Source organism: Acromyrmex echinatior, chromosome 3 (genome assembly GCF_024713525.1).
Source record: "Acromyrmex echinatior isolate Ae372 chromosome 3, ASM2471352v2, whole genome shotgun sequence".
NCBI lineage: Eukaryota > Metazoa > Arthropoda > Insecta > Hymenoptera > Formicidae > Acromyrmex > Acromyrmex echinatior.
Genome location: NC_141854.1, coordinates 9,447,543 through 9,473,763, shown reverse-complemented (window position 1 = coordinate 9,473,763; position 26,221 = coordinate 9,447,543). Strand labels below are relative to the sequence as shown.

Below are 26,221 nucleotides of genomic sequence, written 5' to 3'. Positions count from 1 at the left end.
TTGGCCTGCTGGAACGAATTCTTTGTGCACAATACCCTTGGAATCATAAAAACTTCGATGGAATTTTCGTTAATTGTCGATTTTGGGCGACCTGTATGTGCGTCGTCATTTATGTCCTCACGACCGTTCTTGAATCGCGTATACCACTCATAAACACTGGCACGGGCTACACAATTATCACCATAAACTTGTTTCATCAAATTATGGGTTTCGGTAAATGTTTTACCAAGTTTAAAACAAAACTTAATATTGGCTCTTTGTTCGAAGTTCATTCTCGTACCGATGTATACAACATATGACACTTGAGACGCCATAACTTCGTTTCCACTGAACCAAATGTCATGAAATTTTTACTGGAAGTCAGCTAGGGATGTACCTTTCAAACGCGCAATCGAACACACGGATGGCGCCACCCGACCTATCCCTATTGAAAAAGTTTGGAAAATTTTGGGACGAACCTTGTATATACGATATATATATGAACAGAATAAGACGATATGACGCATCTCGATATACACGCTTCGTCATCCGCACGCTTGGTGTGCACGGTTAAGATAAGATTACGTCCAGTAGACGACAGTTTCTTGCCCAGTTAAGACGAGACGACGACCTGATCAGACGCGAAAACGTTAGGAAGCGATAATGCTGGGCGGTGAGACCGTCGACTTCAGCGCTTCGTCCATCCCGTGCACTACATCATGACGCGCGAGGCTATCAGGACCTGGCTCATCGTCCTCGTCCTCTACGAGGTTGCATTCGGTGTCTTAGGATGGTGTCCGTCGTTGTGCGAATGCGGTACTTGGTACAATTTGCAGCACGCTTCGTGCACCGGACGCCATCTTTATAGCATTCACACAGGTGCGCCGAGCATCGTGCAAGCCTTGGATCTGTCGAATAACTCCATATCCATTTTAAATAATTACGAATTAGCTGTGAGTATTGTACGAACAGTCTGCATTTAACGAGAGACTTAGGTGTATCACAATAAAAAGTATATTGATTATTTATCGTTATGGAAGTATCTACTGGAAGCAATAACGCTAAAAATGAAAAATATTCTTTTTTGTCGTTTTGAAACTTTAATGATGAAATGATGATAATTTATTATGACATGTGTCCATAGTGTTAAAGTATAAGACAGTAGGCAATAGAAATTCATTTTATCGTGTATAATATAAATTTCTATCGTCTATTTGTATATCTGACTTAATACATCTCTAATACAGTTGTATCTTTTTTTGTTTGTATTTTTTGTATGTTTGTATCTTTTTTTGTTAGTGGATGTTTTATTTAGAAAATTTCCCATCTCTCTTTTTTTATTCTTATTCATGTTCTTTAAGGTACTTGAATCTTTCTTTGAGACCTTTTAAAACTTTTAGTTTCATAGAAAGTCCTACCTGACAATGAGATTTTACTTGGACATTTTGACCATAAATTATCTACTAGTTTATTACAATTTTTTATTTAAATTTCAAAACGACAAAAAAAAACATTTTTTTATCCTTAACGTTGTTGCTTTTAGCGAACATTTCTATAATGATAAACGATTAACATCTTTTATTTATATATACAAATTTGTATATATAAAATATCTTTTATTTATATATATAAATTTGTATATATAAAATTGAGTTTCGATGTAAATAATGTATGATTTAAAGTTTTCTCGTGGAGAATAATAATCAGTTACTGAGGATAATAATCGGGCAGTTCTTAAAAAATTAAATATTTGTTGTTTTATAATAAAAGTGGAGGAAATGGAACGACTGAAACAATACTCTGCAGGAAATATCTGTCATTGTTATTAGCGTCATATATATATAAAAAATATACGTTTATAAATCTGTAAAAAGTCGAAAATTCGAGTGGTTGTATAGCAGTAATGTATAATAGATGATCCCGATATGGATAACTATTTCTATGAAAGGAATCTGAAATTTTTCGAAAACATAGTTACAGTTAAATTCAAATATTAACAGCTTCAACGATTTAATCAATAAATAAGTAAAATGCCTTCGCGAGCCATCGCTGATTAAAAAACATAGAGAAATAGTAATATTATGATTAAACCTCTCACAGTTTGAATGATGTTGAAATTTATTCCTCGAAACATTTCGATCCTAGATTTGAATACTCCTCAATGCAAACAAATTGACAGAATTACAAGAAATTTTCTGATCACATTAATCATTCTAAACAACGCAAATCTATGAATTAATGACATTCTTGAATTATAATTAAAATATTAAATGTGTCTTACAAAAGAAAAAAAAACAAAATTAAATTCATGTCAACAGATTTAAAATATCAGACTACATGACCTTTGAATTGTAAGTTGTCATCTTATAGAAATTGTAACATCAAACTAATAATAGTCATAATGATAAAATCATTAAAATAAATTAACTATCAATAACTCTGAATTCAATTTACATACAATTGAATTCAATTTAAGAAACTAAATTAAAGTAATGTCAAATACGCCCACTATATATGGAGAAAAATAATACCTTTAATGTTGATGTAACATGAATATGACATTATATATGACTGAATAAAATAACACAGGAGATATAATATTCTCCTTTACAATGAAAAAGGAAATAAAAAAACAATTAGAGAACTCTTAATATACATCGAATTAAAGAAGTAATTTTGATGATCGTTTTCAGAATACATTATAAAGATACCTTTTCATATAATGTTTAACTTTCGTTTAACATCAAAATAGCTCAAATAGTTATCAAAATTAACATTTGATATTTGCCAACTTTGATCATGTCACCTATTTTGACATTAAAGGCACATACTTTTGCATATTGCATAACGCATAAAGAGAATCAACCAATCAGAATCCTTTCCTTCTTTTTTATGGAAAAGAGGAACTTTAATTGGTTGATTCTTTTATGCATTATGCGTTATGTTATACATTATGTAAAAGTCTATGTTACGGCCATAAAAATGAGCGTCATCATGAAATTGTATATCTCAAACTATACAAGATATCGTGGCATTTCATAACTCCAGCTGTTTCATAACCGTCTTCTTTCCCGTAAGATTCAATTTGATTTGGATTTGAATTTTTATGATTCGAACTATTTGAAAATTTCAAATTTAAGAGGGATTCGAATTCAAATTATACATTGACATCTTTTTTATATATACACTCTTGGGAAAATTTACTTTCCCAAGAAAACTTAAAAATTTATTTTAGAATATTTAAAATTTATTGTAGAAAAAATCTAAGAAATAAAGGTAAATTTGAATACTTTAAACTTTTTTTTAAAGTAACTTTAAAATTTACTTAAGAACAACTGAAAGAAACTAACGCGTGCCAATTATATTTAAGTCCTTGAAAAACTTTAAAAATTTTAGATTATTTTGGCCTAATCTTTATACATTTTAAATTGGCCCAAAATGTTTTAAGTAAACTCTTAATTATACTTAAAAACTTTAACGTCGTAAAAGTAAATTTTGCCAAGAGCATACACATATGAAGCATTTCACGTCAACCGAGCGTGAAACATCGTAATTTTTTATTCTTTTTGTAAATTTGCTAACAATATATTCTATAGATAAAAATATAAGAGGAATTTTAAGAATATTGTAAGATTATGTACGAATTTTTAATTTAGAACGACATTTATATTATTGTATTATGGCATTGAAAATGACTCAATTGGAGTTGAAACGTTTGTTTTATTTTATTGTATTTTAATTGTTTTTGTATTAAATTTGCTTATCTAAATTATAATTTTTTTATATACGTCATTGGCTCTTTGCTCTTCTTTTATACTACCTTTTGCTTATTAGTACAGAGCCTTTTTTATTACTTTTAAAAATATAAGATACGTGTTTCGCGAAAAAAATTTAAGATTTTTTTGTGAAATTATTCCACTTGTAAATTGCAGAAATTCATAAAAACCATCGCTCGCGAATATTCAAATTATTATATCGTCAAAACCATTAGTGGTACAAAAAAATGCAAGAGATCCATTTTAAAGATCTTAAATTATTCTATAGATGGATTATTTTTAATTTATCATTTATTGCACTTATACGGAATCGCGCTGTCACACGACAAAATTTTTTAATTGTACATTCGAATTTCATTTTGAAATTTTCAGGGTTACTTTATAATTGAAGTGGGAATATGATGATATTTTTTATAAAGTTTTTAAATTGGTAAGTTGATGATGAAAAATATTAATAAAAATTATAAACAAATGGAAAATGGATTTATTTATATGAAAATAATGAATTAAAAATAACCATAATGATAAATTAAAAATAAATCATAGAACAATTTAAGATCTTTGAAATTAGTCTCTTGCATTTTTTATATCACTAATGATTTTGATGATATAATAATTTGAATGTTCGCATGAGCGACGTTTTTTATGAATTTCTGCAACTCACAAATGTGAATAAGTTAAAAAAATTTCTAATTTTTTTCGCAAAACACATGTCTTATATTCTTGTTTATCTGTAGAATGTCAGCAAATTAAAAAAAAATTAAAAATGACGATGTTTCAAAGATCGGTTTGACGTGGAATGCCTCATATACATATATGTATATGTATATATGTATACATATATGTGTTTCTATAAAATCATATTTCCTGCTAATACAGTAAAATATATAGAAAAATCTTTTTTATTAGCTACAGGGGATGAGTCATAAATATATTTTAAGATTTCGTGAGCGTGTTTCTGAAAAAAGAAAAACAAATATTCTTATAAACATTATAGATCATAAATATTTCGATTATCGAAATAATGAACACAAATACTTAGATTTGGAATAATGATTATCAGATATTCAGTTGTGCTCAGGCATGTGTGGAAAATGATGGAGGACATTTTGAGCTTTTTTTGTAAACAAAAAAAGTAGATACTAACCTGAAACTTTTTTAAATAAAGTCATTATATCGTGTGTCGCGATCCATTACTTATGCCAATAAGTAATGGATCGCGACACGACGATAACTCGCAAATTTTTATTGGCACCTCTGAAGAAAACACTCGTGAAAGTCTCAAAAACTTTATTATTAAAGTTATTATATCTGATACTACTCTGTGTATACAATAAAAAAATTTGAGACTTTATTCATAGAAATATTTGTTCTTCTTTTTTATTCAGGAACATGCTCGCAAAATTGTAAAATATTTATGATTCATCAAGTATATTGAAATTCAACCTAATAATAATTATTATGTTGCCAATTAGAAACTATGTTTTAATAATTTGATTTAATATGATTTAGATAAAAAATTTTGTCGATTCGGATAAATTCGGATTTGAAGAAATTCAATTCGATTCAATTCGATTCTCAAAATTCTCGTGATTTTTACATCTTTACTATGTGCTAATGATAAATTTTTTAAATATTTTGTAATATATTTGAAATATTTTATAATGTTTAATTCATTTTGTTCACTTATTGCAAAACAGCCATTTGGTTTCAATTTCCCAATTGTCATTCCATATACAGTTAAAATTTCAGATAAATTTTAAAATAAATTTTAAATATTAAATGGGATATATAATACTCATATATAATACTGATTGTAACATTTCTGTTTATTTTAGGAAGCAGGGTTGACAAGACTTAAATATTTAAATTTGTCCGTAAATGCGATCAGTGAAATTGGCCTAAACGCTTTTAATGGATTGTCTGAATTGACAGTTTTGGACCTATCCCGAAATCATCTTTACTATCTCTTACCGGATATTTTTATGCCAGTAAAAAAATTGCGAATTCTACGATTGTCAAAAAACAATTTCAATTCTCATGTGCTGAGACTGGAATGCCCCTGGCTCACGGTAATAACGAGAATGTTAATTAAGATATTTCCTATCAATATCAATTAAATTTACATCAATATTTACATTATATATTACATTAATAGGATAATGTTAACGTAAATATAACTTAATATTTTAGCCAAGTATATCCCACGAAAACATTATTTAGATATAACGTTATTTAGGTAATATTCATAGATAATAAAATTATAATATTTACATTCATTGTAGCTAATATCATTGACTTTGATTAACAATTTATTTTGATTTATATTATATTATATAATTTTGATTTTGAATTACAATTATTCAATTGTATAAAAAAATGTGACACTTTCATCTAATTTAAAAATTATTTTTCTCAGGACTTAATTCTGGATTCGTGTCAAATTAGCCATGTACCAACGGATATGTTTATTGGACTCTCGCATCTTCGTACTCTTGACCTTTCAAATAACTTGATGATTCAATTAAATACCGTTGCTCTTGAAACGTTAACATTTTTAAAAAGATTATCAATAGAGGGGTAAGATGACGAAAAATTTAACATTTGGCTACATTTTAATTTGTACATAATTCTTTATATGTATATCATTATAGATGTAATTTCAAAGTTATTTAGAAGCAAAATAACACATATTTCAATATGTTTAATATATTTAATATGTGCGCGCGCAAAGTACAGTTATCTATAAAGTACAAAACAATTAATTATAAAAAGTTTATTTATATTTACTTTCTAATAATTTGCATTCTCAGTGTTTTAATTTCTTCCTTTTTCAGAAATCCTTGGTCCTGTGATAAGCTTACATATGATTTGCAGATATATTTGACCCGCAAAAACATACAGTATCATGCAGTATGTGCAAAAAATGTGGAGCCGAAGAAATTTGAAAAAATGATCGTTTATGATCCACGAATTAAGTATGAGAAGCATCGGCCTTTAATAAATTTGAACCCGAACATAAAAAAAAACGTGACAAAGAAACATTCTACATCTACGCCAGTGCACGAAGACACAGTTGCTTGTGTTACTACGACAGATGAAACAAACTTAACGAAAGCATTGAATTCTATATCGCCGTATTGGTTCCTTATGGTCGGATTTTTGCTCGGTATCGCGAGTGGCATGTTAATTTGTTACATTTGGATCACAAGAAAGATACGTTGTAGTCGACAAATCGATAACGATGTTCAAAGAGTTTCGTTGCTACAGAATCTGTGGCAATTTGAGGATCCCCTTAATGACACCGCAATATCCTGCCCAGATACTCCACCGCCACCGTATCGTGAAGTCATGCTGCGACCAGGACGTTATCGTAATGTTTCAATTACAACAAATTTAAATAATAATATTGCCACAAATAGTACGGAATATACTTAAATTTTAAAGATAAGATATTACTACATTATTGTTGACTGACTTGTCATTTTGAAATTTAGTGCACGGATTAGCATGCTGCATGCTGATAAAACCTCATATTTATTCTATCGTTTAAGAGATATTAGAATAATAGTATATTGAGAAATACAAAAATAGAATGGTATTGACTTCATTCTAAGTTATGAATTTATAATAAAACTACTTTGTATAGAGAAAATTTTGACACATTATTTTATCAAATTAATTAAACGTTTAAAAAAATAAAAGCAGGCAAGAAATTGTAAATACTTTAATATTTAAATAAATAACAGAATGTATTAACAATCGAAAAACACGCTTTGATTCTGATCACTCTGTTGTCTTTTAATAGGTGATGTGCCATTTTTCGAACATAATTAATTTTTAAACATACGTAAATGTCAACACTTATTTCTCTATGAGATTTTAATATAATTAATCAATTTATATATAATTCGTAAAATATATATTGCGTAAAATATAAATTAAAATTTCTTTCCGCTATCATGTTAAAAAGAAATAATTTGGTTTGCTTTTAATAATATGTGCATAAATCGATAGGTTAATAAAACTTCGATAGGTTAAATAACTTTAATTATAGAAAATTTATTTTATTCATAAAATAGTTAATTCAATAATAACAAAAAATTAAAATATAATACATATTGTATCGTATTTTAATTTTTTATTGTATCATATTTCTCAATAATATCAATGATAGCAAAATTATAATAATGTGTTTTACGAGAAGGATCCAATTGCGCATATCGCTAATTGGCAAGAATAATTTAATATAAAATATTCACATTGATAACAAAAACAGTGAGAAATTATATTAAATCACACATTGGCATAGCCTTCCTGAATGCATGCTATCAGGATGTGGGCTAACGGGACCCTCTCGCATTTTACTACATTCTTCAATAGCCATGTTCAAACCGGACGAAACCAGTAGCCTGCTCGTCATGCGATTGAATATAATTTATTGGATCTATAAGTAGAAGCCAATCATGTTTAATCGTTCGGCGAAGCTAGCTGCTTCATTAGCTTGAAGACGCCTAATGTTTAGAATATTGCAATGAGTGAGAATATTGCATAGTGGTTGGTAATCTTTTTTTTTATTTTTTGTGCATATATATATATATACATATATATACACGAAATAGACGCGTAATATTATACATGTACATGTACAATACAACGTGCATAATTTTAACACTAATTATTTCCGTTTGAACACAATAACATTAGGAGCAGAATGCTGATTACTCGAGACTACGGGTCATTGTAATGTAACCTCGTCAAGCCTCATATTGTTCTCATCTATGCTTTGTTGGGTCGTATTTAAGGTCTTACCGCCAATCGCGGCAATTATGTTTTCCGTTACATCATGATTGTATTTTGTGCCGCGAATATTACTAATCACACTTGCATCTTGAGCGAAGTCGGTCGATACTAAGCCAGCGGGCAAACTCATTCTGATTTCTTCCACGAAACCATTTTGCACTTCCAAACTCAAGTTTAGGCGATATATTTTACCATCGTGAGCGGGAAAGTCAAGCGTGCGGGTAACTATAAATTTCGGTGTCCTGCCGAAATTCCAATCCCAAGAACGGAACTCACCGGTGAAGTTATCAATTCCTAGATAATACGTAATTTATAGAATTATTTTTAATCCGTTATCAACTAACTCTATATATATATATATCATTCGATAATTTCCATTTGATAAAAAAATGTATGAAATTATTTTAAAATCAATCTCTCTCATGCCTTCAATATATTTTTTAAATAATAAGAGCTGTTTTTCATACATACCAGGGAACCAGTCTTCGGTTGGATTGATAAACTTGAATCCCTTTTGTTGTTCAACCAGATCATATCTTCCGTCTTCGAGAGCGAAGGCTTTCGTACGCAGATATTCCCAACCAATAGCAGACAAGAGCTTATCCATTTGGATATTTCGGTTTACATCAATTAAGTTCATAGTTGGAGAACGTATAGAAGTTGTCGCATTTGTAACGATACCATTCTGAAAGTATATTTATCCATTATTTGTCTTTTTCTTACTTTTTTGTGCATAATAATCATGGAATTATCTTTAACAAAACGCGATATTGATATATCATTGCATTATGAATGAATCATTTTGTGACACAAATACATATTTTATTTTATATAAAGACACACGTGTGCGTCAACAATATGGAGGGAAAACTTACCTCTTTTCTTTCAAGAATAGAACTCAGATTGGCTTTGTTCACATTGACCAAAAGCGTACAATGATGATAGGCATTTGGTTTTCCCAATTTTGCAGCTGTTCCAGATATCTATATTACATTGTAATTTAAAAAAATATAATACATCTTCGAAATGTAACTTTAATAACTTTAATAATTAAGAATCTTATCACAATTTTAAAGTAATCTCGAAGCTAGCAATAATTTCGCAATTAGTTGCTGTAGATAAAAATCTATTCCTTACTACAAGATGATTACATCTTTGTGTCGAAACGTTTTTTATTAACGTGTGAATTACATGCACATATATATATATATATATATATTAGGTGTTGGAATTAATTCGTAGCGTTTTACAAGTGATGGGAAGTACTTTCATTAATGTATTTTTTAATGCTCATGTGAAATAAATAACATTCTTTCATTAAAAAACGCTACGAATTAATTCCAACACCTAATATATATATATATATATATACACACACAAGGTCAAACGTTTTTAGCAACTCTTTAAAAATTGACATTTTTTGGATTACTCACTCAAATAATAATGTCCTTTTTAACAATAATTTGTCATTTAGATCTAATAACAATTTTTGAATCTAAGGAACTATTGTTAAAAAACCAATTGTTATGGATATTTATATAATCTCAAAAATATCAATTTCTTAAGTATTTCCAAACTTTAGGCCTGAAGTTTATACTTATCATGTTCTGATGTCTATACTGATCATGTTATATTACATAATATGATCATATAAAAATTAATATTTAATTTTGAATTATTGGATATAAATGAAATGAGAGATTTTTTAATAAATATTTTATATTAAAAAATACCTTGCAATCTTCATTGACTAGGATATCTTCTCGCTTGTTGATCACACTCTTCAGTCCCCATTGCCGAAACAAAGCGTTCGTGATGATATTCAAATTGTATCTCCGATTATATCTTTCACGTGGAGTAAAAAATGTCAAGTTGAGATTACCATTGTCATGGTAAACGGTACCACCGCCGCTATTTCGGCGTGCCAGCGCAATGCCTGCCTTTTCGGATGCTTGAACATTGCATTCAAGCCAGGGATTCTGGTGGCGGCCAAAAACTACACAGGGATCGTTCCTCCAGAACAGCAAAACGTGATGCTTGGAGAAGTCAAAGTTGCGATACAGCCAGTGCTCCAATGCCAGGTTGACGAACACATCCGTGGATTGTGATATAAATACTGACTTCTGGATGAAATTATCATTGTCGCGTGCATTAAAGGTCGACGCGTACCTAGTGATCTGCTTGGCAGTTTGACGGACACTGTCTAGAGATGAGCAGCACCTGACAGCGACACATAGTCTAGCAGAGAAAGACATTGCGTGTGGCATGTAAAAGCAAAAGTGGGATATCCTGGTTGCGTTGGGCAAGCGGTTGATCGCAGACTACCTGATCTATTTAATGTCACCGTGACGCAAGTCACACGTACACATATATATGTATATTACATATACATATATCAGTCTTGGATATAATAAACCGTGAGGCATCCAAATTACCTCGGTGAGATCAGTCTTGGATCTCAATCTCTGTTTCTCAGTAGACAAAGAGTGGCCTCTACTGAGAAAAACACATGGAGACGTTGGTCTGGCTCGCAGTTATAGAGATCAGGTAGTCGTGCAGGGCGATGGTCTGATGCAACCACTTCCAGGTCTGGTCCAGGGAATTAATGCGGTACCGGATACCCAGACAATCTCGACAGTCCTTTTGCATTCCTCCGTTTGCTGACAGTTTGAACCGAAATTAAATTCACCTGCGCCGGAAGTAAGATACGGCTCTGATCTAGCCTCACTCTACAACTTCGTCTACGTAACCTACTCCTGCTACCTACGGCACACGTAACTTTTCCGAGATGTCGTCGACGGTGTTTCGTACGGCGCGAATCCAAAAAATGTTTGTTGTGTCTGTATTAATGAACGTAAAATTGCGTGAAATGAGACAAGAGTTCGGTCTTTATACAGCATATTCTTGTTCCACTTGCCGGAGAGGGGATTCGGCACTTTTCGCCTCTCGAAGAGGTTATCTAGGTTCGAGCACAAAGTACAGCTGACCAATGCGTGATACAGCTGCGACGCTACTTTACTCCCGTCAGTCTCATCCCTGTCTGTTCCCCGCGTGCGACCGAATTTTGAACCAGGCGCGTAAATATCACGATAAGGAGCCCCCTGTCGTCTCGTTAATTGCGTGTTATCGCCAGACTGTTATCGCCATTGCCTGTTTGCAATATGTCTGGCTGCACCGATCGATTTTGTACTCTATAATTCATAAATATTATTTTCAACGACAGATGTTTTATATTTTACTCCAATTTTTCCAAAAGCTAAGTAAGCGATATTATACTGTTGCTAACACAAATAATACTTTGTTAGAATAATTAACGCTATTTTTATTTATGTTGATTGTATTGTATGTAAATTTAAATTATTTAAACAATTCGAATTCTTTTTGTTTTTACATTTGGTATTTCCATTATTTCGTTTTTTTTAAATTTGTTTTAATTTGTTTTAATTATTGTTGCTTTGAAAAATGTGATATAGACAAACGAAAATGATGAGAAATATTATAATATCGATTTATGGATAGTTGGAGACAATTAATTTGGTAAATATTGTTTTACCGGTTAAAAAATTTGCATGAATATGTATAAATATATATAAACATACATAAATATTCATAAACATAATTTTATATGAAATGTCCATATATGACCTACATTCCTCTTTCTTTTGTAAAATTACTTTTTATTGTAATAAAAATAATAATAGTTAATGTGAAAATATTATAAATAATTAAAACGGTAATTTTTGTACTATTTTAGAAAAAAATGAAATTTGAAGAAATGTAAAAAAATTACTTATGTATAATTACATTTAAAATTATACATAATTATGTATGAGCAATTTTCTTTACATTCTCCTAAACTTGTTTTTTTCTAAAATGTACAATTATCCTTTTATAATTATTTTTGATGTTTTCACACTAGTATTATTATTTCTATTACACTAAAAAGTAATTTTACAAAATAAAGGAGGATGTATGATCATATATGGATATATTTCATATAATTATACATGTTTATGAATATTTATACGTATTTATGTTTATACATATTTATACGTATTCATGCATGAAAAATTGTTTAGCGGGTAATAATTTAAATTTACATACAATCAAAATATGTGAAAAACAGTGTCAATTTATTCCTATAAGAGATTTATATAAAACATTTACATAACTTTAAAAAATGAAATAAGATATAAATATCCGTCGGTTGAATACTTATGAGCCGTAGTGTATCTAAAAGTATCTAAAATTGGATCATGAAATGTTTCTTTTATATTTAAAAAAAGTTATTAAAGACGTCTTATGTCACAGACTTTTTTAAACTTTGTGTATTGTCTGAATCACGCGAAAAATAAATGTCATTACATCAGCGAATTTTTTAAGAAGCTTTTTATCTTATGTTAACAACTCCTCAATAGTACTATGATAAAAATTTATTCATTACATTGTATATCTTTTATTTTATCTCTGTTTCTTTTTTTTACTACCTATCTACTTATTTATATCAAAAAGGGGCACATAAATGAACCTCTTTTCGACAATCTTGTAGTAATACAATAATTTTCGATTTTTGCTGTAACATTGCTGCAGTAATATTGTAAAAAGATATCTTTGCAAAATTTCTGTAATGTCGCTGCAAGTTTCTGTGCTGTATGCTTATAAATTCAATCAAATTGTATTAATAATTCAGCTGCAATTATTAGAATCAATTCTTGAGATCAAGGCTATTGTGTCATTTTGCACTCCATATATGTGTTGAAATTAATCTATCTTCGAAACTAAAAAGAACTGAAGACAAAACTAAATAAACAAGTATTAATTGTTTCAGTTTGATTTAATTAATGTTAGATTTAATTAACTCCAATTGAAATATCGACAAAGATCCATTGTATAAGGAAAACTAAAATAATTATATAAAAATCCATCATATAAAAAAAACAAATAATTACTCGCCATTCTAATCAAATATGTATAATAGCCTCATAGATGTTCTAGCAGAATTAGAATTTTGAAAAATCATTTATAATTTTGTTTCTTAGGACTTATAATATTCGTAATACTGTATTCCTCGATGAATAAGAATTTTTTTATTTATACACGTATGTTTATATGTATATTATATATATATATTAGGTGTTGGAATTAATTCGTAGCGTTTTACAAATGATGGGAAGTACTTTCATTAATGTATTTTTTAATGCTCATGTGAAATAAATAACATTCTTTCATTAAAAAACGCTACGAATTAATTCCAACACCTAATATATATATATATATATATATATATATATATATATAAAAGAGTTTAATCAATGTACATTCCTTTTGAATCTATTCTTCGTAACTTAATATAACATTACTTGCACATTTAAAATGAAATAAGTATAAGTAATATAGACATTGAAGAGAAAAGAATGAAGAAACGTATGAAAAATTCAACTACAAAGAAAAACATCTTCTCTTTGTTGTATACGTAGCAAATTATTAGTGTTATAAAAATATAAACAGATAGATTATTAAAATAGAAATATTTTGTTAAAAACATTACAGTATTGACATCGAGCATTTAGTATTGCTGTCAAAACATTTAATTATATAATATCCATCAATAAATATGTGTTCATCATTAAACTATAACTTTGTGTACAGTAACCTTTGACATGTATTAGCGCAATCCTAATTCGCTTTCTTGAAATTTCTTGTTTATTGAGAAATCGGCCATGAATACCGCTCTAATCTAGTATTTATCTAACTTAATTTTAATATTTAAACTGACCTTGATGAGAGAGAAAAAATGAGAAAAAGAATTTTATTTCTAACCCTCGATTTACTCAAAATCTAATAAGTATCATATCTAGACATCAATTAAAAATAACATGACATCAATGTATAATTTCGCACTCAGCAATATGTTGTGTAACACCATGTATTATATTACATTTATATTGTTGAATTTATAACTCCGATGTGCATCTAACATATATAGGAAGATAAAAAATATTTTCAATCTATCCCAATACATTGTAGACTATATATCCCAGATACTAAAGCTATATTTACAATACGTTAAACTATATGAAATGTAAATAATAATATTAAAGAAATAAAATAAGCGAAAAAGGAATTTGTACCACAGTCTTTCATACGCACTATATGTATATCGCAAATCTATTTCTTGTCTCGAAACTTATTTTTAGAAAATAATTACATGTATATTTTATTCTGGTAAACATCCGATAATAAAAGAAATGATGAAGGGGGAATCAAAAACAGCGTATAATATATTATACATAATTAATTATCACATTATATGTAGATGAGGTTTTGAGGATTGAGACAATTTTTTTCTTTATTTTCGCGCTTCCCCTTATTTATGTATTTGTGACAATAAATTACTTGCTGCCTATATATCTACGACACTGCGTTCATTCGCAACATGGTGCATTGTACCGCCTCGTGAAAAATCTCGTTCACGTGGCAATTACTATCATGCTTAATGAGAGAGAGAGAGAGAGAGAGAGAGAGGGGGGGGGGCAATTGAAGCCTACTGATAAGAAGATACCGCGTCCCTCGCTCTACTGCCCCCCATGAATAGCAATGTTGATGTTGAACTTATATAGTTCAACGTCACATGCGCAAAAGAAAAAAAAAGGGAAAAAAATTCCTTCGCGAGTCAAAGTACGATTTCTTGATAATTATCGCGATGTCGCTAAATAATTAATGATAAAAAATATTGCTATTTCTTCTACGAAGTAGTGATGTTATTATAGTTATGCATCCACTTGTTTTAATTCGGTTGCACTATGTAACTTTCTTCGCATAATGAAGATATATAATTAAAAAAGGAGATGATTAACGCATTCAGATTTTTGGTCGCAAATAGAAATATTGCGACTGACTTAACATATACTTGAAAAAAATTTTTGTTTCTAACATTATAAATGCTGCTCCGATCCAGAAGCTAGAGATAAAAATATTATCAGAATAATCAGAATAGTTTTTGATAAATGATCAAATTGTGATAAGACTTGTTAAATGCAAATCACAAATAAGGAAAATCGTATGGTTAATTACGAGCAGATTAAAGATCATGTTGCTGTATAAAACAAACATTAGCCGTATTATAGCCGTATTATAGCAGAGAAAGCAGCTTTACAGTTGTAAAAGTCTTTAATATGATTGGTTTATATATTTAGATTCGGTGAGAAACTGAGGACCAGATCAATCGTATTAAAAAAATTTGACAATTGCAAAGCTGTATTATCTGCTGAACAATTTATTCTCATTTCATGCGATGATAAAGCGCAAAAAAATAATGGAACAAATGAAATCTAAACAAATGTACGTTTTGATTGTCCTTCAGCAAACAAATTAAAATTAAATAAAAATTTCTAAACGAAAAATAAATTCATTTCTTGAAGACGCAACAATATAATTATAAATAATATCATATAATTATAAGAACGCCGACCAATAATAAATACTAATAATAAATAAAGAAAAAACGAGCAATTAAGAGCCTTAATATGCGGTAATTAAAATGCGGTGATTAAATTATGAGTAGTAACATATATTTCAATCTTACATAAATATAAAAATTGTACGTTTCAGTTCAATTCGAACAATCTTACATAATAAAATCGTTTTTTCTTTATTTATTATTTGTTTAACATATCTCAAGAGCCCATCTCAAGAGCTGATTATACGTGTTTTTAATAAACGTTAAATTATAATGAAAAAACAAAGGTCAAAAAGATCATAACCAAAGTTAGATAAAACATCCGAAATTCTTAGCTTAATGTGGATAAGTTGCGAATTTTCTATAATTAAAATCCAGATATAAACAAGCATATAATTCATTAAAAAATATAATATATAATAAACAAACAAACATACAATAACGTATAACTCGTTGAGGAGCGAGAAATTGTTGTGTCCAAAATCTCAAATGTCGTCCAATAAAAAGTAAAAGTCCTTGATATCTACACTGAAAAAAAATTATCTAAATCTAAGTAATTTTTTTCTAAAATAGTTCTAAATAAATATTTCTTTATTGCGCAAATAAATATTTATACTAAATGTGAACATATAATACTTGTTGATATTTAATAAATATTTATTTGCAGCAAAGAAATGTTTACTTGGAACTATTCAAGAAAAAAATTACTTGCATTTAGAAAAATTTTTTCAGTGTGAGGAATTGTAATCATATCAAATGGATAAGGATTTTAAAGTTTTTTTAAAGTTTTTGAGATATGTGTAGTAAGATATAAAATACTACATACAAGATATATAAGTGTTCTACATTACATCAAAGATCTCTTGATAATTATCGATCATCATACAAATAAGAGATTCTTGACTTAATATAGAAACACGTGTACAAATAGATTTCATTAATTTTTTCATTATTCCTTTGCTTCACCATGGAATGAGATAAATATTTATTTATTTATTTATTTTTATAATATGATCTGTAATCTGTTCGTAATTGACTATTCGATTTTCTTTTTTATTGAATTTATTTGAATTTTGATGAATTGTGGGATCTTATAGAAACATCCCGGTTTGCTCCGCGATATATGCGTGTTATAATTATTCATTATTAAATTTAGACTAGACAATCGTATATCAAGTCTTGTATCCACGATGTTAGAAATCGATATAAAATCTTGGATGGGAAAAACATTAAAATCATTTAAACAATTCGAACAATTGATCAATGCAATTGACCAATTTCGTCTTCGTCTGAAATCTTGAAGCAATTTGTCGCATCGAGGACACAATTCTTTAAGTCCGTGTCACACTATGGCATTGAAGATTGAAGATTGCGAATTAGAGATAATAGAGAGTAAAATTCAGCCAACCAGAATGAAACAGATTAAAATTATAATTTTCGGATTGGTCAAATTCTAATCTCTAATTCATAATCCTCAATTTCACGTATAGTGTGATACGGGTTTTAGAATAATATTTGGATTGTGTTTCGTTGCACGCACAATACGCATGAGATATCATTTGATCCTTGTTATTCACAGAATATATATTAAATAAGAATAAAATGGTACGCATCATGCGCATTATGCAACGAAACGTAGTTTCTGCTTATAATGTTGCATGCCGCGTGCGCATTAATACGCGAAAAAATTTGAAGAATCAGAAAATACATACATACATAAAAAGCACATATACGTCAAGATACGCCAAGATACGCGGCATATGAAACTGTAAGTAGAAATTTATTTTAAGATCCGACGTGATTTATAAGTCGTAATTATACAGGCTTTAGAGAGGACATGTATTAAAAAAAACCAACTGATTGCATGTATTAACCTAATTAACCAACACGAAAACCGAGACATTTTATTTGTGGTCACATTGACAAGAATATTAAGTTGATAGTAACACCAATTACTTTATTAATTCTTCCATTGATATTTTTTCCTTGTGTTAGTCCATTATGTCCATTACGATATCCGGTTAAGCAATGAAATTCTAATTAGTATAAATAAGAATCTTATTTTAGACCGTATATGTGAGAACGATATAGAACATGTGTTAATCGATAAACTAAAAATTAAATGCCTATAACAGTCGATCTTGCTTAAATAATTCAATGTGAATTTTATATATATATATATATATATATATATATATATATATATATTATATATACATACACACACACACACACACACACACACACACAATATATTGTATGTATGTACATACATATACCATATTTGTAGTTCATTCGAATTGCGCGCTGATTGAATTTTCTAAACTTATAAATGTAATTAAACTACTGCAATAATATCATAAATTAAATTAAATTGACAAGCAATTTTTAATAATTCGATGCTCAATCAGACATTACATGAGAAAGATTTTACTGTGCTGAAAAACTATAATTAGTATTATTACTATCATCTACGTTGTAAGTAATTAATAAAAGAATAATTTTATTCAATAATTAACAAAGTAATAGTTAATAATTAATAATTGATAGATTTTATTAATAATAGTTTTAAAACAGAATTAAATAATTTCTTATTAGAGAAAAAGGCTCATTGTACATTAATTGGAATTCTCGTAGGTTCAATCAGAAAGATACAAATCAGATACTTGTAATTAAATCTATCAAGTATTCTAATCGAAATAATCAGAAATTCAATTATGATTACCAGAATTCCGAGTCATATGATCAGAATTCGTTTTTGCTCGTATTTCTTGTTGGTTCGAATTACAATTTGTTCGAATTACATTTTGTTTTACAGAAAGCTATTATATAATTACACGCAGAATATTCCTATAAAAGTAGTTCTTTGTTTCTTCATTTGTCATTTTTTATATATGTTGTAAATTTTAGTTATTACCAACAGTAAGAACTCAAGATAGCTAAATACAATTGTCTGTTAATGCAAAGTAATTTCAAAACTAATATTACGTCTTAAAGATTTAATACACATATACTTTTATTATACGTAATAAATAAATCTAAGATTTATGAAGAAAAAGGACATTTATTTCTACGAAAAAAAAGAAACAAAAAGCTTCGCAAGTATAAACTTAATGTATCGTCTACAATATGCACAGCAAGCTTGGTATAACAAGTAAAAGTAAAAGATTGATTAATTACAGTTGAATGTGAGAAAAATAATCGACTGCGATTGGTCAATTTCTTACTTCTATTTTTTATACCAAATTTATTTCACATATACATATAAGACGCATTAAAATCACTCTCTATATTCTTTAGAGTAAAGCCTTACTCTAAAGAATGAAAAAGAATTCAATTTTCAATCTTTAAAAGTGAAATTCTATTCTTCAGGAGTGCATTCCAAAACTCGACTCTGTCAACTCCGAGTATCATCCTTTAACACTCTGTGAACAACAGGTCTGTTTTTTGTGGCTAAACTAGTGTACACTTTTGGATTTAGATACATGTTTAATATTTGGCGAAAGCGAAAAAGAGAGCATCTAATGCAGTCTAATGCAGAAATAAAAAACAATACCTAAGTAGTATAAGATGATACTCTGTGACAGGGTTAAATTTTGGAACATTCAGAGTGACAATTCAGGTAAACATTTCAGAGAGTAAAGGATTAAGAGCTCAAATGTGCCGCCTCGCTCCGCGAAAATGAAGCCGAGGAAGACGTGTCCTTCCGCATTCGTCCGATTCGTCGTCGAGGCGCGACGTCGCGCGGCGCCGAGCGACGAGAGGACGATGCGCGCGGTAATACGTTTGTTTAACGGATTCCAATGGAAAACACTTCAAAGGTCCGGTGGTCCTCGGTGGCATGTTGACAATCACGTGAATTTGCAAGCAGCACGTTGGGTGACGTCCACAACTACACCAGTGAGAATTCATGTTATTCGTGACCAGATTCGCCGTGCTGTCGTACGAGCAACGAGATTTCTCTTCTTTGTATGCGCGCATTAATCTGTGCGCGATTACTGCGCGCGATTAAACGTCACTGACAATCACGTGATCTTGATTGACGACTTTTTTTTTCTTGCGCCGCACCTTCCTGAGGAACGAAGGTCACATAAATTCACATAAATTCGCGACAGTACCGAAATCAGTCATCTTTCCACGACGCATCGTACCGTCTGGGATCGTCGTCTCTGAGTTGAACTTTATCGGATCTTATTTTTAACAGCACGACGTCAAATCGAACGCTGAACTGGAGCGGGTCAGTCCGGATCACGTGATCCAGTGTTTGAGGCAAATTAGCGCCATTATTACCATTAGCGCCGTTAGCGGTCTAGTCTAGTGGTCTAGTTGAGTGTGAGTTTAGTACAGTTTAGTACTCTAGTATAGTATAGTGTACTTATATATAGAAATTTGTGGGGACTCTGTGGATGATAATTGGCATTGGTGACAGTCGGCATATATGAAAAGAGATTTTACACGTGCGCGAATATCATCAAATAAGGTTTTTTTCTGTCTCACTTAAGCGACATTTTATTGTACACAGAAAGACGCAGTTCGATCGAAAATTATGGATACAAGAATACAGTATCCTGAGGCGCGCAGGGATGAGAGTGTCGTCGATGATTATCACGGCGTTAAGGTTAGGATGCATGTAGAGTTTCGTTAATTTCAAATCAAAGAATGTCTATATCTAGTTTTCATGATAAGATATTTAACACTTACTCTCCGTCTGCAATCTGGGGATCGATTATATAAATCTTAAAATGAGATGAAAATTGCAAAAGCGAATGAATTTATAATACTAAAATATTTATAATTTTATTAATCAACATCTAAATTTGTAATTTTCATCTTTCAAAATACTAAATCAATTCTGTGGATTTTTTTTGGCACAAACGAGATTTCATTCTCAAATTTCACCCTCATTTTTGCTCAAATTTCAATTTTTTTATTAAATAAGGATTTTAACATTTAAGTTGAAAAACTATTTGGTAATGAATAGAAACGTTGAAGAGCAATCTTTAATTTTTTTGAAAATTAGAACTTGGATTGGACAAAAAGATTGCAGATGAAAGGAGTGATTGCAGGATTAATGACGTATATTAATATTTAACTCAATGTTAATGTGTTTTGAATCTTGACGGTATTTCGATGAACATTAAATTTTGTTATCAAATACAACAATTAGTCTTTATGCAAAAATTGTGAAAAGAGATACGAAGCCTGTTCTTTTTCAATACTCCAGAATTGAACTTCTTGGTTCATTTTTTTCTTTTTTAGAGAAAAAAAATTAAAGATGAATCGTGTAAGAAGTTAAGTCAGAGATATGGAAAAAGAACAAGTGTAAGTATTTCAGGATTTAATGGATAAACTACAGGAACAAAATAAGAAAAAAAAAAGAATTTGACTAGAAATGTTTTATTATGAAATTACAAATATTGAAACGGAACATTTTGATGCATTTTGATAAAACATTGGCATTTTGATAGCAGTTACTATTTTGTGACTGTGGGAATCTAACAATTATTCTTTTCAAGCGTAATTGTTATTTTGAATATGATATTAAACAAATATTATATTCACATACAGAAATAGTAAATATGATGTGAATATGTACACAAGATAAATACGTTCGATTTTTGCTTCCATATTCTGTGTATTATTCTCATATAATGGAAAATCCTTGTCCAGTTTTAATATTTGTATATAAGTTTAACATTTCTTATTTTCACTTGTAGAATACTGTGTACTTGTAGAATATTTGAATCCTGCCATTTGCTTGTTAAATCCTGAAATATCTTGTATAATGAACATAAATTTAATATTTTAATCTATAGATATATATTTTATACTCTGCAATCTTTTTGGTCCAGCTTAAGTTTTTTTCATTGTTCTAAACTTTCAAAATTTTGGAAAAATTCAATTACTTTTCAATTTTCTATTATATTCTCTATATTATATTATCAAATAATTTTTAATCAAAATGTTTATTTAATAAAAATTGAAATTTGAGCAAAGATGAGAGTGAAATTTGAGTCAAATTTTGCTTGTGTCAAAAAAAAGATTGCAGATGGAGAATTAAGTTTTAGTATACAGTTATGTTTTTAATACTATAGTTACTTAAGGAAGAGATGAATTATATATTAATATTTTAAATATATTTTTTAAAATAAGATACATTTTATACATATAATAATAATAATAAATATAATAGCGATCACAGAAGATTTTATAAGAGTAAAGATGCATTTGAATGTTATATAAAGAGTTATATAAATATCATAAAAGTCAGTATTTTGTTTGTAGATAAGTGATCCTTATAGATGGCTGGAAGATCCAGACTCACCAGAAACAAAAGCTTTTGTTGATGCTCAAAACGCTATTACTAAACCGTATCTAACTGCGTGTAAAGCTCGCGACGATATTCATGATCGTTTGAAGCAATTATGGGATTTTCCAAAGTACTCGTGTCCTGCCAAGCATGGTGAAAAATATTACTTTTACAAAAATTCTGGTTTGCAAAACCAAAGGTATATTTAAATTTTTAATTATTAATATATATAATATCTGTGTGTGTGTGTATATATGTGTGTGTGTGTGTGTGTGTGTGTGTGTGTGTGTGTGTGTGTGTGTGTGTGTGTGTGTGTGTGTGTGTGTGTGTGTGTGTGTGTGTGTGTGTGTGTGTGTGTGTGTGTGTGTGTGTGTGTGTGTGTGTGTGTGTGTGTGTGTGTGTGTGTGTGTGTATATATATATTAGTAAAGTTTCTCAAGTTAATGAATTTTTATTATTTTTTTCAGTGTCTTATACGTACAAGATACCCTTGAAAGTGAACCAAAAGTATTTCTTGATCCTAATACTTTTTCCGAGGATGGAACTGTTGCAATTACCAGTAGTAGTTTTACTGAAGATGGTAGCATTTTCGCATATGGATTATCTAAAAGTGGTTCTGACTGGAGGACTATTCATTTCCTGAATGCACATACTGGTAAGATAATCTTAAAATTTTTAAGCTTACAATTCTGCTCTAATACGTATATTTATTTATTAAAAATTAAAATGTATGTAATATTTACGAAGGTGAAAAGTACTCAGAAATTTTGGAAAAAGTCAAGTTTTCATCGATTACATGGACTCATGATAACCGTGGTATTTTTTACGGACAATATCGAGATCAGCAAGGAAAAACTGACGGTTCAGAAACGTTAGGTAATGAAAATCAAAAATTATGCTACCACGTTGTTGGTACATCACAATCAGATGATGTGGTCGCAGTTGAATTTCCTGAAGAACCTTTGTGGAGGATGTAAGTTTTTTAATTTTTTAATTTCTTTATTACTATAAAATATGTTGAGACACATTTTTTTTGTTTAGATATTTAAATTAAAGTATAATATTTTATAAATAAATTCTCAAATTATATTAATCAAATCAATAATAAGTAAAAAATACTTCTAGTTATGTCTTCAAATATATCCAGATTTGTGCCAAATATATATATATATATTCATATATAATGTATAAAGATAAAAAAAAATTTATCTGTTTATATTTGTGTTTTTAATAAATCTTTAATTTATCAAATATATTTAATTTAATAAATCTGTTATTATTTCATCAGAGGTGCACAAGTGTCTGATTGTGGTAATTGGCTCATTGTTACTCCTCGGAAGGATTGTAGGGATAATTTAGTATATTTTACACCATTAGAAAAAGGAAAGGAAGTAAAGAACAACTTGCCATTGACACAAGTTGTTGATAAATTTGAAGCTGATTATGAAGTTAGTGATGAATATTTTATTCTTTCTTAAATATCTTACACTTCTGTGTTATTACTATATATATATATATATATAAATATAATATATCTCATATATTTTCAGTACGTGACCAATATTGATAGTAAAGCTGTATTCCGCACAAATAAAAATGCACCTAATTACAAATTAATAGCTATAGATTTATTGGATTACGAACAACACAAATGGGTTGATCTTTTGCCAGAACATCCTGAGAATGTACTAGATTGGGCTGAAGCTGTGGATGGAGACAAATTTGTTGCCTGTTATATACAAGATGTTAAGGTAAATATATATCTAAAGTATTTACATTGATTATAATAAAAAATACACTAATAATTAATTTCTTATAGAACATTTTGCAACTGCATTGCTTGAACACTGGTAAAGTTCTTAGATCATTTCCTCTTGATCTTGGTACTGTTGTTGGATTCTCGGGAGAGAAGAAATATTCTGAGATATTTTATCAGTTTACATCATTCCTAACCCCGGGCATTATATACACAATCGATTTAAAAAAAGAAGAGGAGCCACGTGTTAGTATCAATCTTTTTAAATGCTATAAGTATGATTTGACATATAATATGACATTTTTTTATTAGATGTAGTTATAGCTTGATTTGATAATTGGTATTGTTTTCAGATCTTGCGAGAAATCAAAGTGAAAGATTTTGATGCAAGTTTATACAAAACTAGTCAAATATTTTATAAAAGCAAGGATAGTACAAAAGTACCCATGTTTATAGTAACAAGAAATGTATGTAAATTATTAAAAAATCAATACTAAAATATGTTTAATTATGAACTGATTAGATCTTTGATATACAGCGATTTATAAGAATAGTTTAAGATTATAATACATTTTTTTGTGTTTCTTCTTATCAATATTAAAATAAAAAAATTTTTAACATAGGATGCTACATTAGATGGAACTATGCCAGGCTTACTTTATGGATACGGTGGTTTTAATGCAAGTATTCAACCTACGTTCAGTGTTACAAGACTTGTCTTTATTCAACATTTTAATGGAGTACTTGCAGTTGCTAATGTTCGTGGAGGAGGGTATGTAAGGCATTCGTAATACCGGAAAAATATATACATATATATAAATATCTGTATCTGTTTGGATAAAAAATATTATTCTTTGTTATAGTGAATACGGAGAAAGATGGCACAATGCAGGACGTTTTTTTAACAGGCAAAATGCATTTGATGATTTTCAATATGCAGCAAAATATCTTGTAGAAAATGGATATACTACCTCTGCGAAATTGACGATTCAAGGTGGCAGTAACGGTGGTCTGGCTGTTGGTGTATGTGTAAATCAAAGACCTGATCTATTCGGTGCTGCCATAGCTCAAGTGGGGTTAGTTAAATTTTTTTATTTAATTTATTTTTAAATTACCGATATATGACATGTGTGTAAAAATATTAATTTTCTTTTTTAAATTGCAGAGTTATGGATATGTTACGTTTTCATAAGTTTACTATCGGTTCTGCTTGGGTCTCGGATTATGGCAATCCCGATGATCCCAAGCATTTCGAGAACTTGTTGAAATATTCACCTTTACATAATGTAAGGATACCACAAGATGATATACAATATCCTGCGATGTTGCTTTTGACTGCTGATCACGATGACCGTGTCGTACCTTTGCATACTCTTAAATTAACAGCTACTCTTCAATATACACTTGGAAATGTGTCAAAACAGAAAAATCCTTTATTTGCAAAAATAGATACCAAGGCAGGTCATGGCAGTGGAAAACCAACTATGAAAATGGTAAATATTTCTGCAAACGATTCGTATTTAAGCCAATATAAATGATTTTATTTAAAAAATATCAGGCATAATGAAAATATAAGGCATAATAATATATATTTTATTATATATAATTTTTTTAGATTGAAGAGAGTACTGACATTTTATCATTTATTGCGCAATCCTTGGGCTTGGAATTCAAATTGTAATTAATGCTTAAAAAAGTCTAAAACTCAACAGATTTTGCATAAAATCCAAAATCAATGGATTGTAATGTGATGTAACTAAACGCGCTAATACGATTATCACGTATATTGCAACATCAAGTATGCTTTGATTGCAAGTTCTTTTATAATAAATGTTTTTTATGGAATAAAAAAGTAAGTAAATTTGTATCTTACGACAGTGTTTATATAATATGTATTTTTCTTTTATTTAAAGTGTAATAAGCATATAATCGAGCATTGAGAAACATTGAATGAAGTGCTAGATGTCTGTTTTAAGATAATATTAAAAAAATATATGTAATAATTAGCTACCTTTTACTAAAACGTTAATCTCTCTACAAAAATGTCTCCATATTTTTTATTTGTTATACAAGAAGAAAATAAATCTAAAAAATTTCTTAAAAAATAACTCATGAAGTCTCTTATTGTTAATATTCACT

The 26,221-nt window shown here is 29.3% G+C and overlaps 3 protein-coding genes and 1 long non-coding RNA gene across 6 annotated transcripts; 2 read left to right on the top strand and 2 right to left on the bottom strand.

Moving 5' to 3' along the window:
* Positions 1-557: 557 nt before the first annotated feature.
* LOC105146333 (uncharacterized) lies at positions 558-7,525 on the top strand. The gene is made up of 4 exons (XM_011056507.2): positions 558-932; positions 5,594-5,827; positions 6,175-6,335; positions 6,593-7,525. The coding sequence occupies exons 1-4, from the start codon at positions 699-701 to the stop codon at positions 7,191-7,193; spliced, it is 1,230 nt and encodes a 409-aa protein (XP_011054809.1). The 5' UTR covers positions 558-698; the 3' UTR covers positions 7,194-7,525.
* A 272-nt stretch (positions 7,526-7,797) lies between these two features.
* Lipt1 (Lipoyltransferase 1) lies at positions 7,798-11,054 on the bottom strand. Its single transcript, XM_011056508.2, has 4 exons — positions 10,292-11,054; positions 9,434-9,541; positions 9,030-9,243; positions 7,798-8,852 (listed from the first exon to the last, which is right to left on the bottom strand). Exons 1-4 carry the CDS (start codon positions 10,823-10,825, stop codon positions 8,494-8,496), a joined length of 1,215 nt encoding a protein of 404 aa, XP_011054810.1. The 5' UTR covers positions 10,826-11,054; the 3' UTR covers positions 7,798-8,493.
* A 3,311-nt stretch (positions 11,055-14,365) lies between these two features.
* On the bottom strand, positions 14,366-20,299 carry LOC147910182 (uncharacterized). Its single transcript, XR_015544554.1, has 2 exons — positions 20,169-20,299; positions 14,366-20,089 (listed from the first exon to the last, which is right to left on the bottom strand). It is a non-coding gene; the product is annotated as an uncharacterized LOC147910182 (long non-coding RNA).
* LOC105146414 (prolyl endopeptidase) lies at positions 19,757-26,190 on the top strand. 3 transcript variants are annotated; one of them, XM_087404448.1, is made up of 13 exons: positions 19,761-19,917; positions 20,540-20,635; positions 22,303-22,526; positions 22,794-22,981; positions 23,074-23,299; positions 23,615-23,774; positions 23,877-24,077; positions 24,146-24,328; positions 24,436-24,549; positions 24,706-24,854; positions 24,946-25,158; positions 25,248-25,575; positions 25,698-26,190. In XM_087404448.1, the coding sequence occupies exons 1-13, from the start codon at positions 19,786-19,788 to the stop codon at positions 25,761-25,763; spliced, it is 2,280 nt and encodes a 759-aa protein (XP_087260574.1). In that variant the 5' UTR covers positions 19,761-19,785; the 3' UTR covers positions 25,764-26,190. The 3 variants fall into 3 exon arrangements, with proteins under 3 accessions (XP_087260575.1, XP_087260574.1, XP_087260576.1); XM_087404450.1 differs by lacking the exon at positions 19,761-19,917 and adding an exon at positions 20,222-20,349; XM_087404449.1 differs by lacking the exon at positions 20,540-20,635 and having other exon boundaries at positions 19,757-19,917.
* The last annotated feature ends 31 nt before the right edge of the window (positions 26,191-26,221 follow it).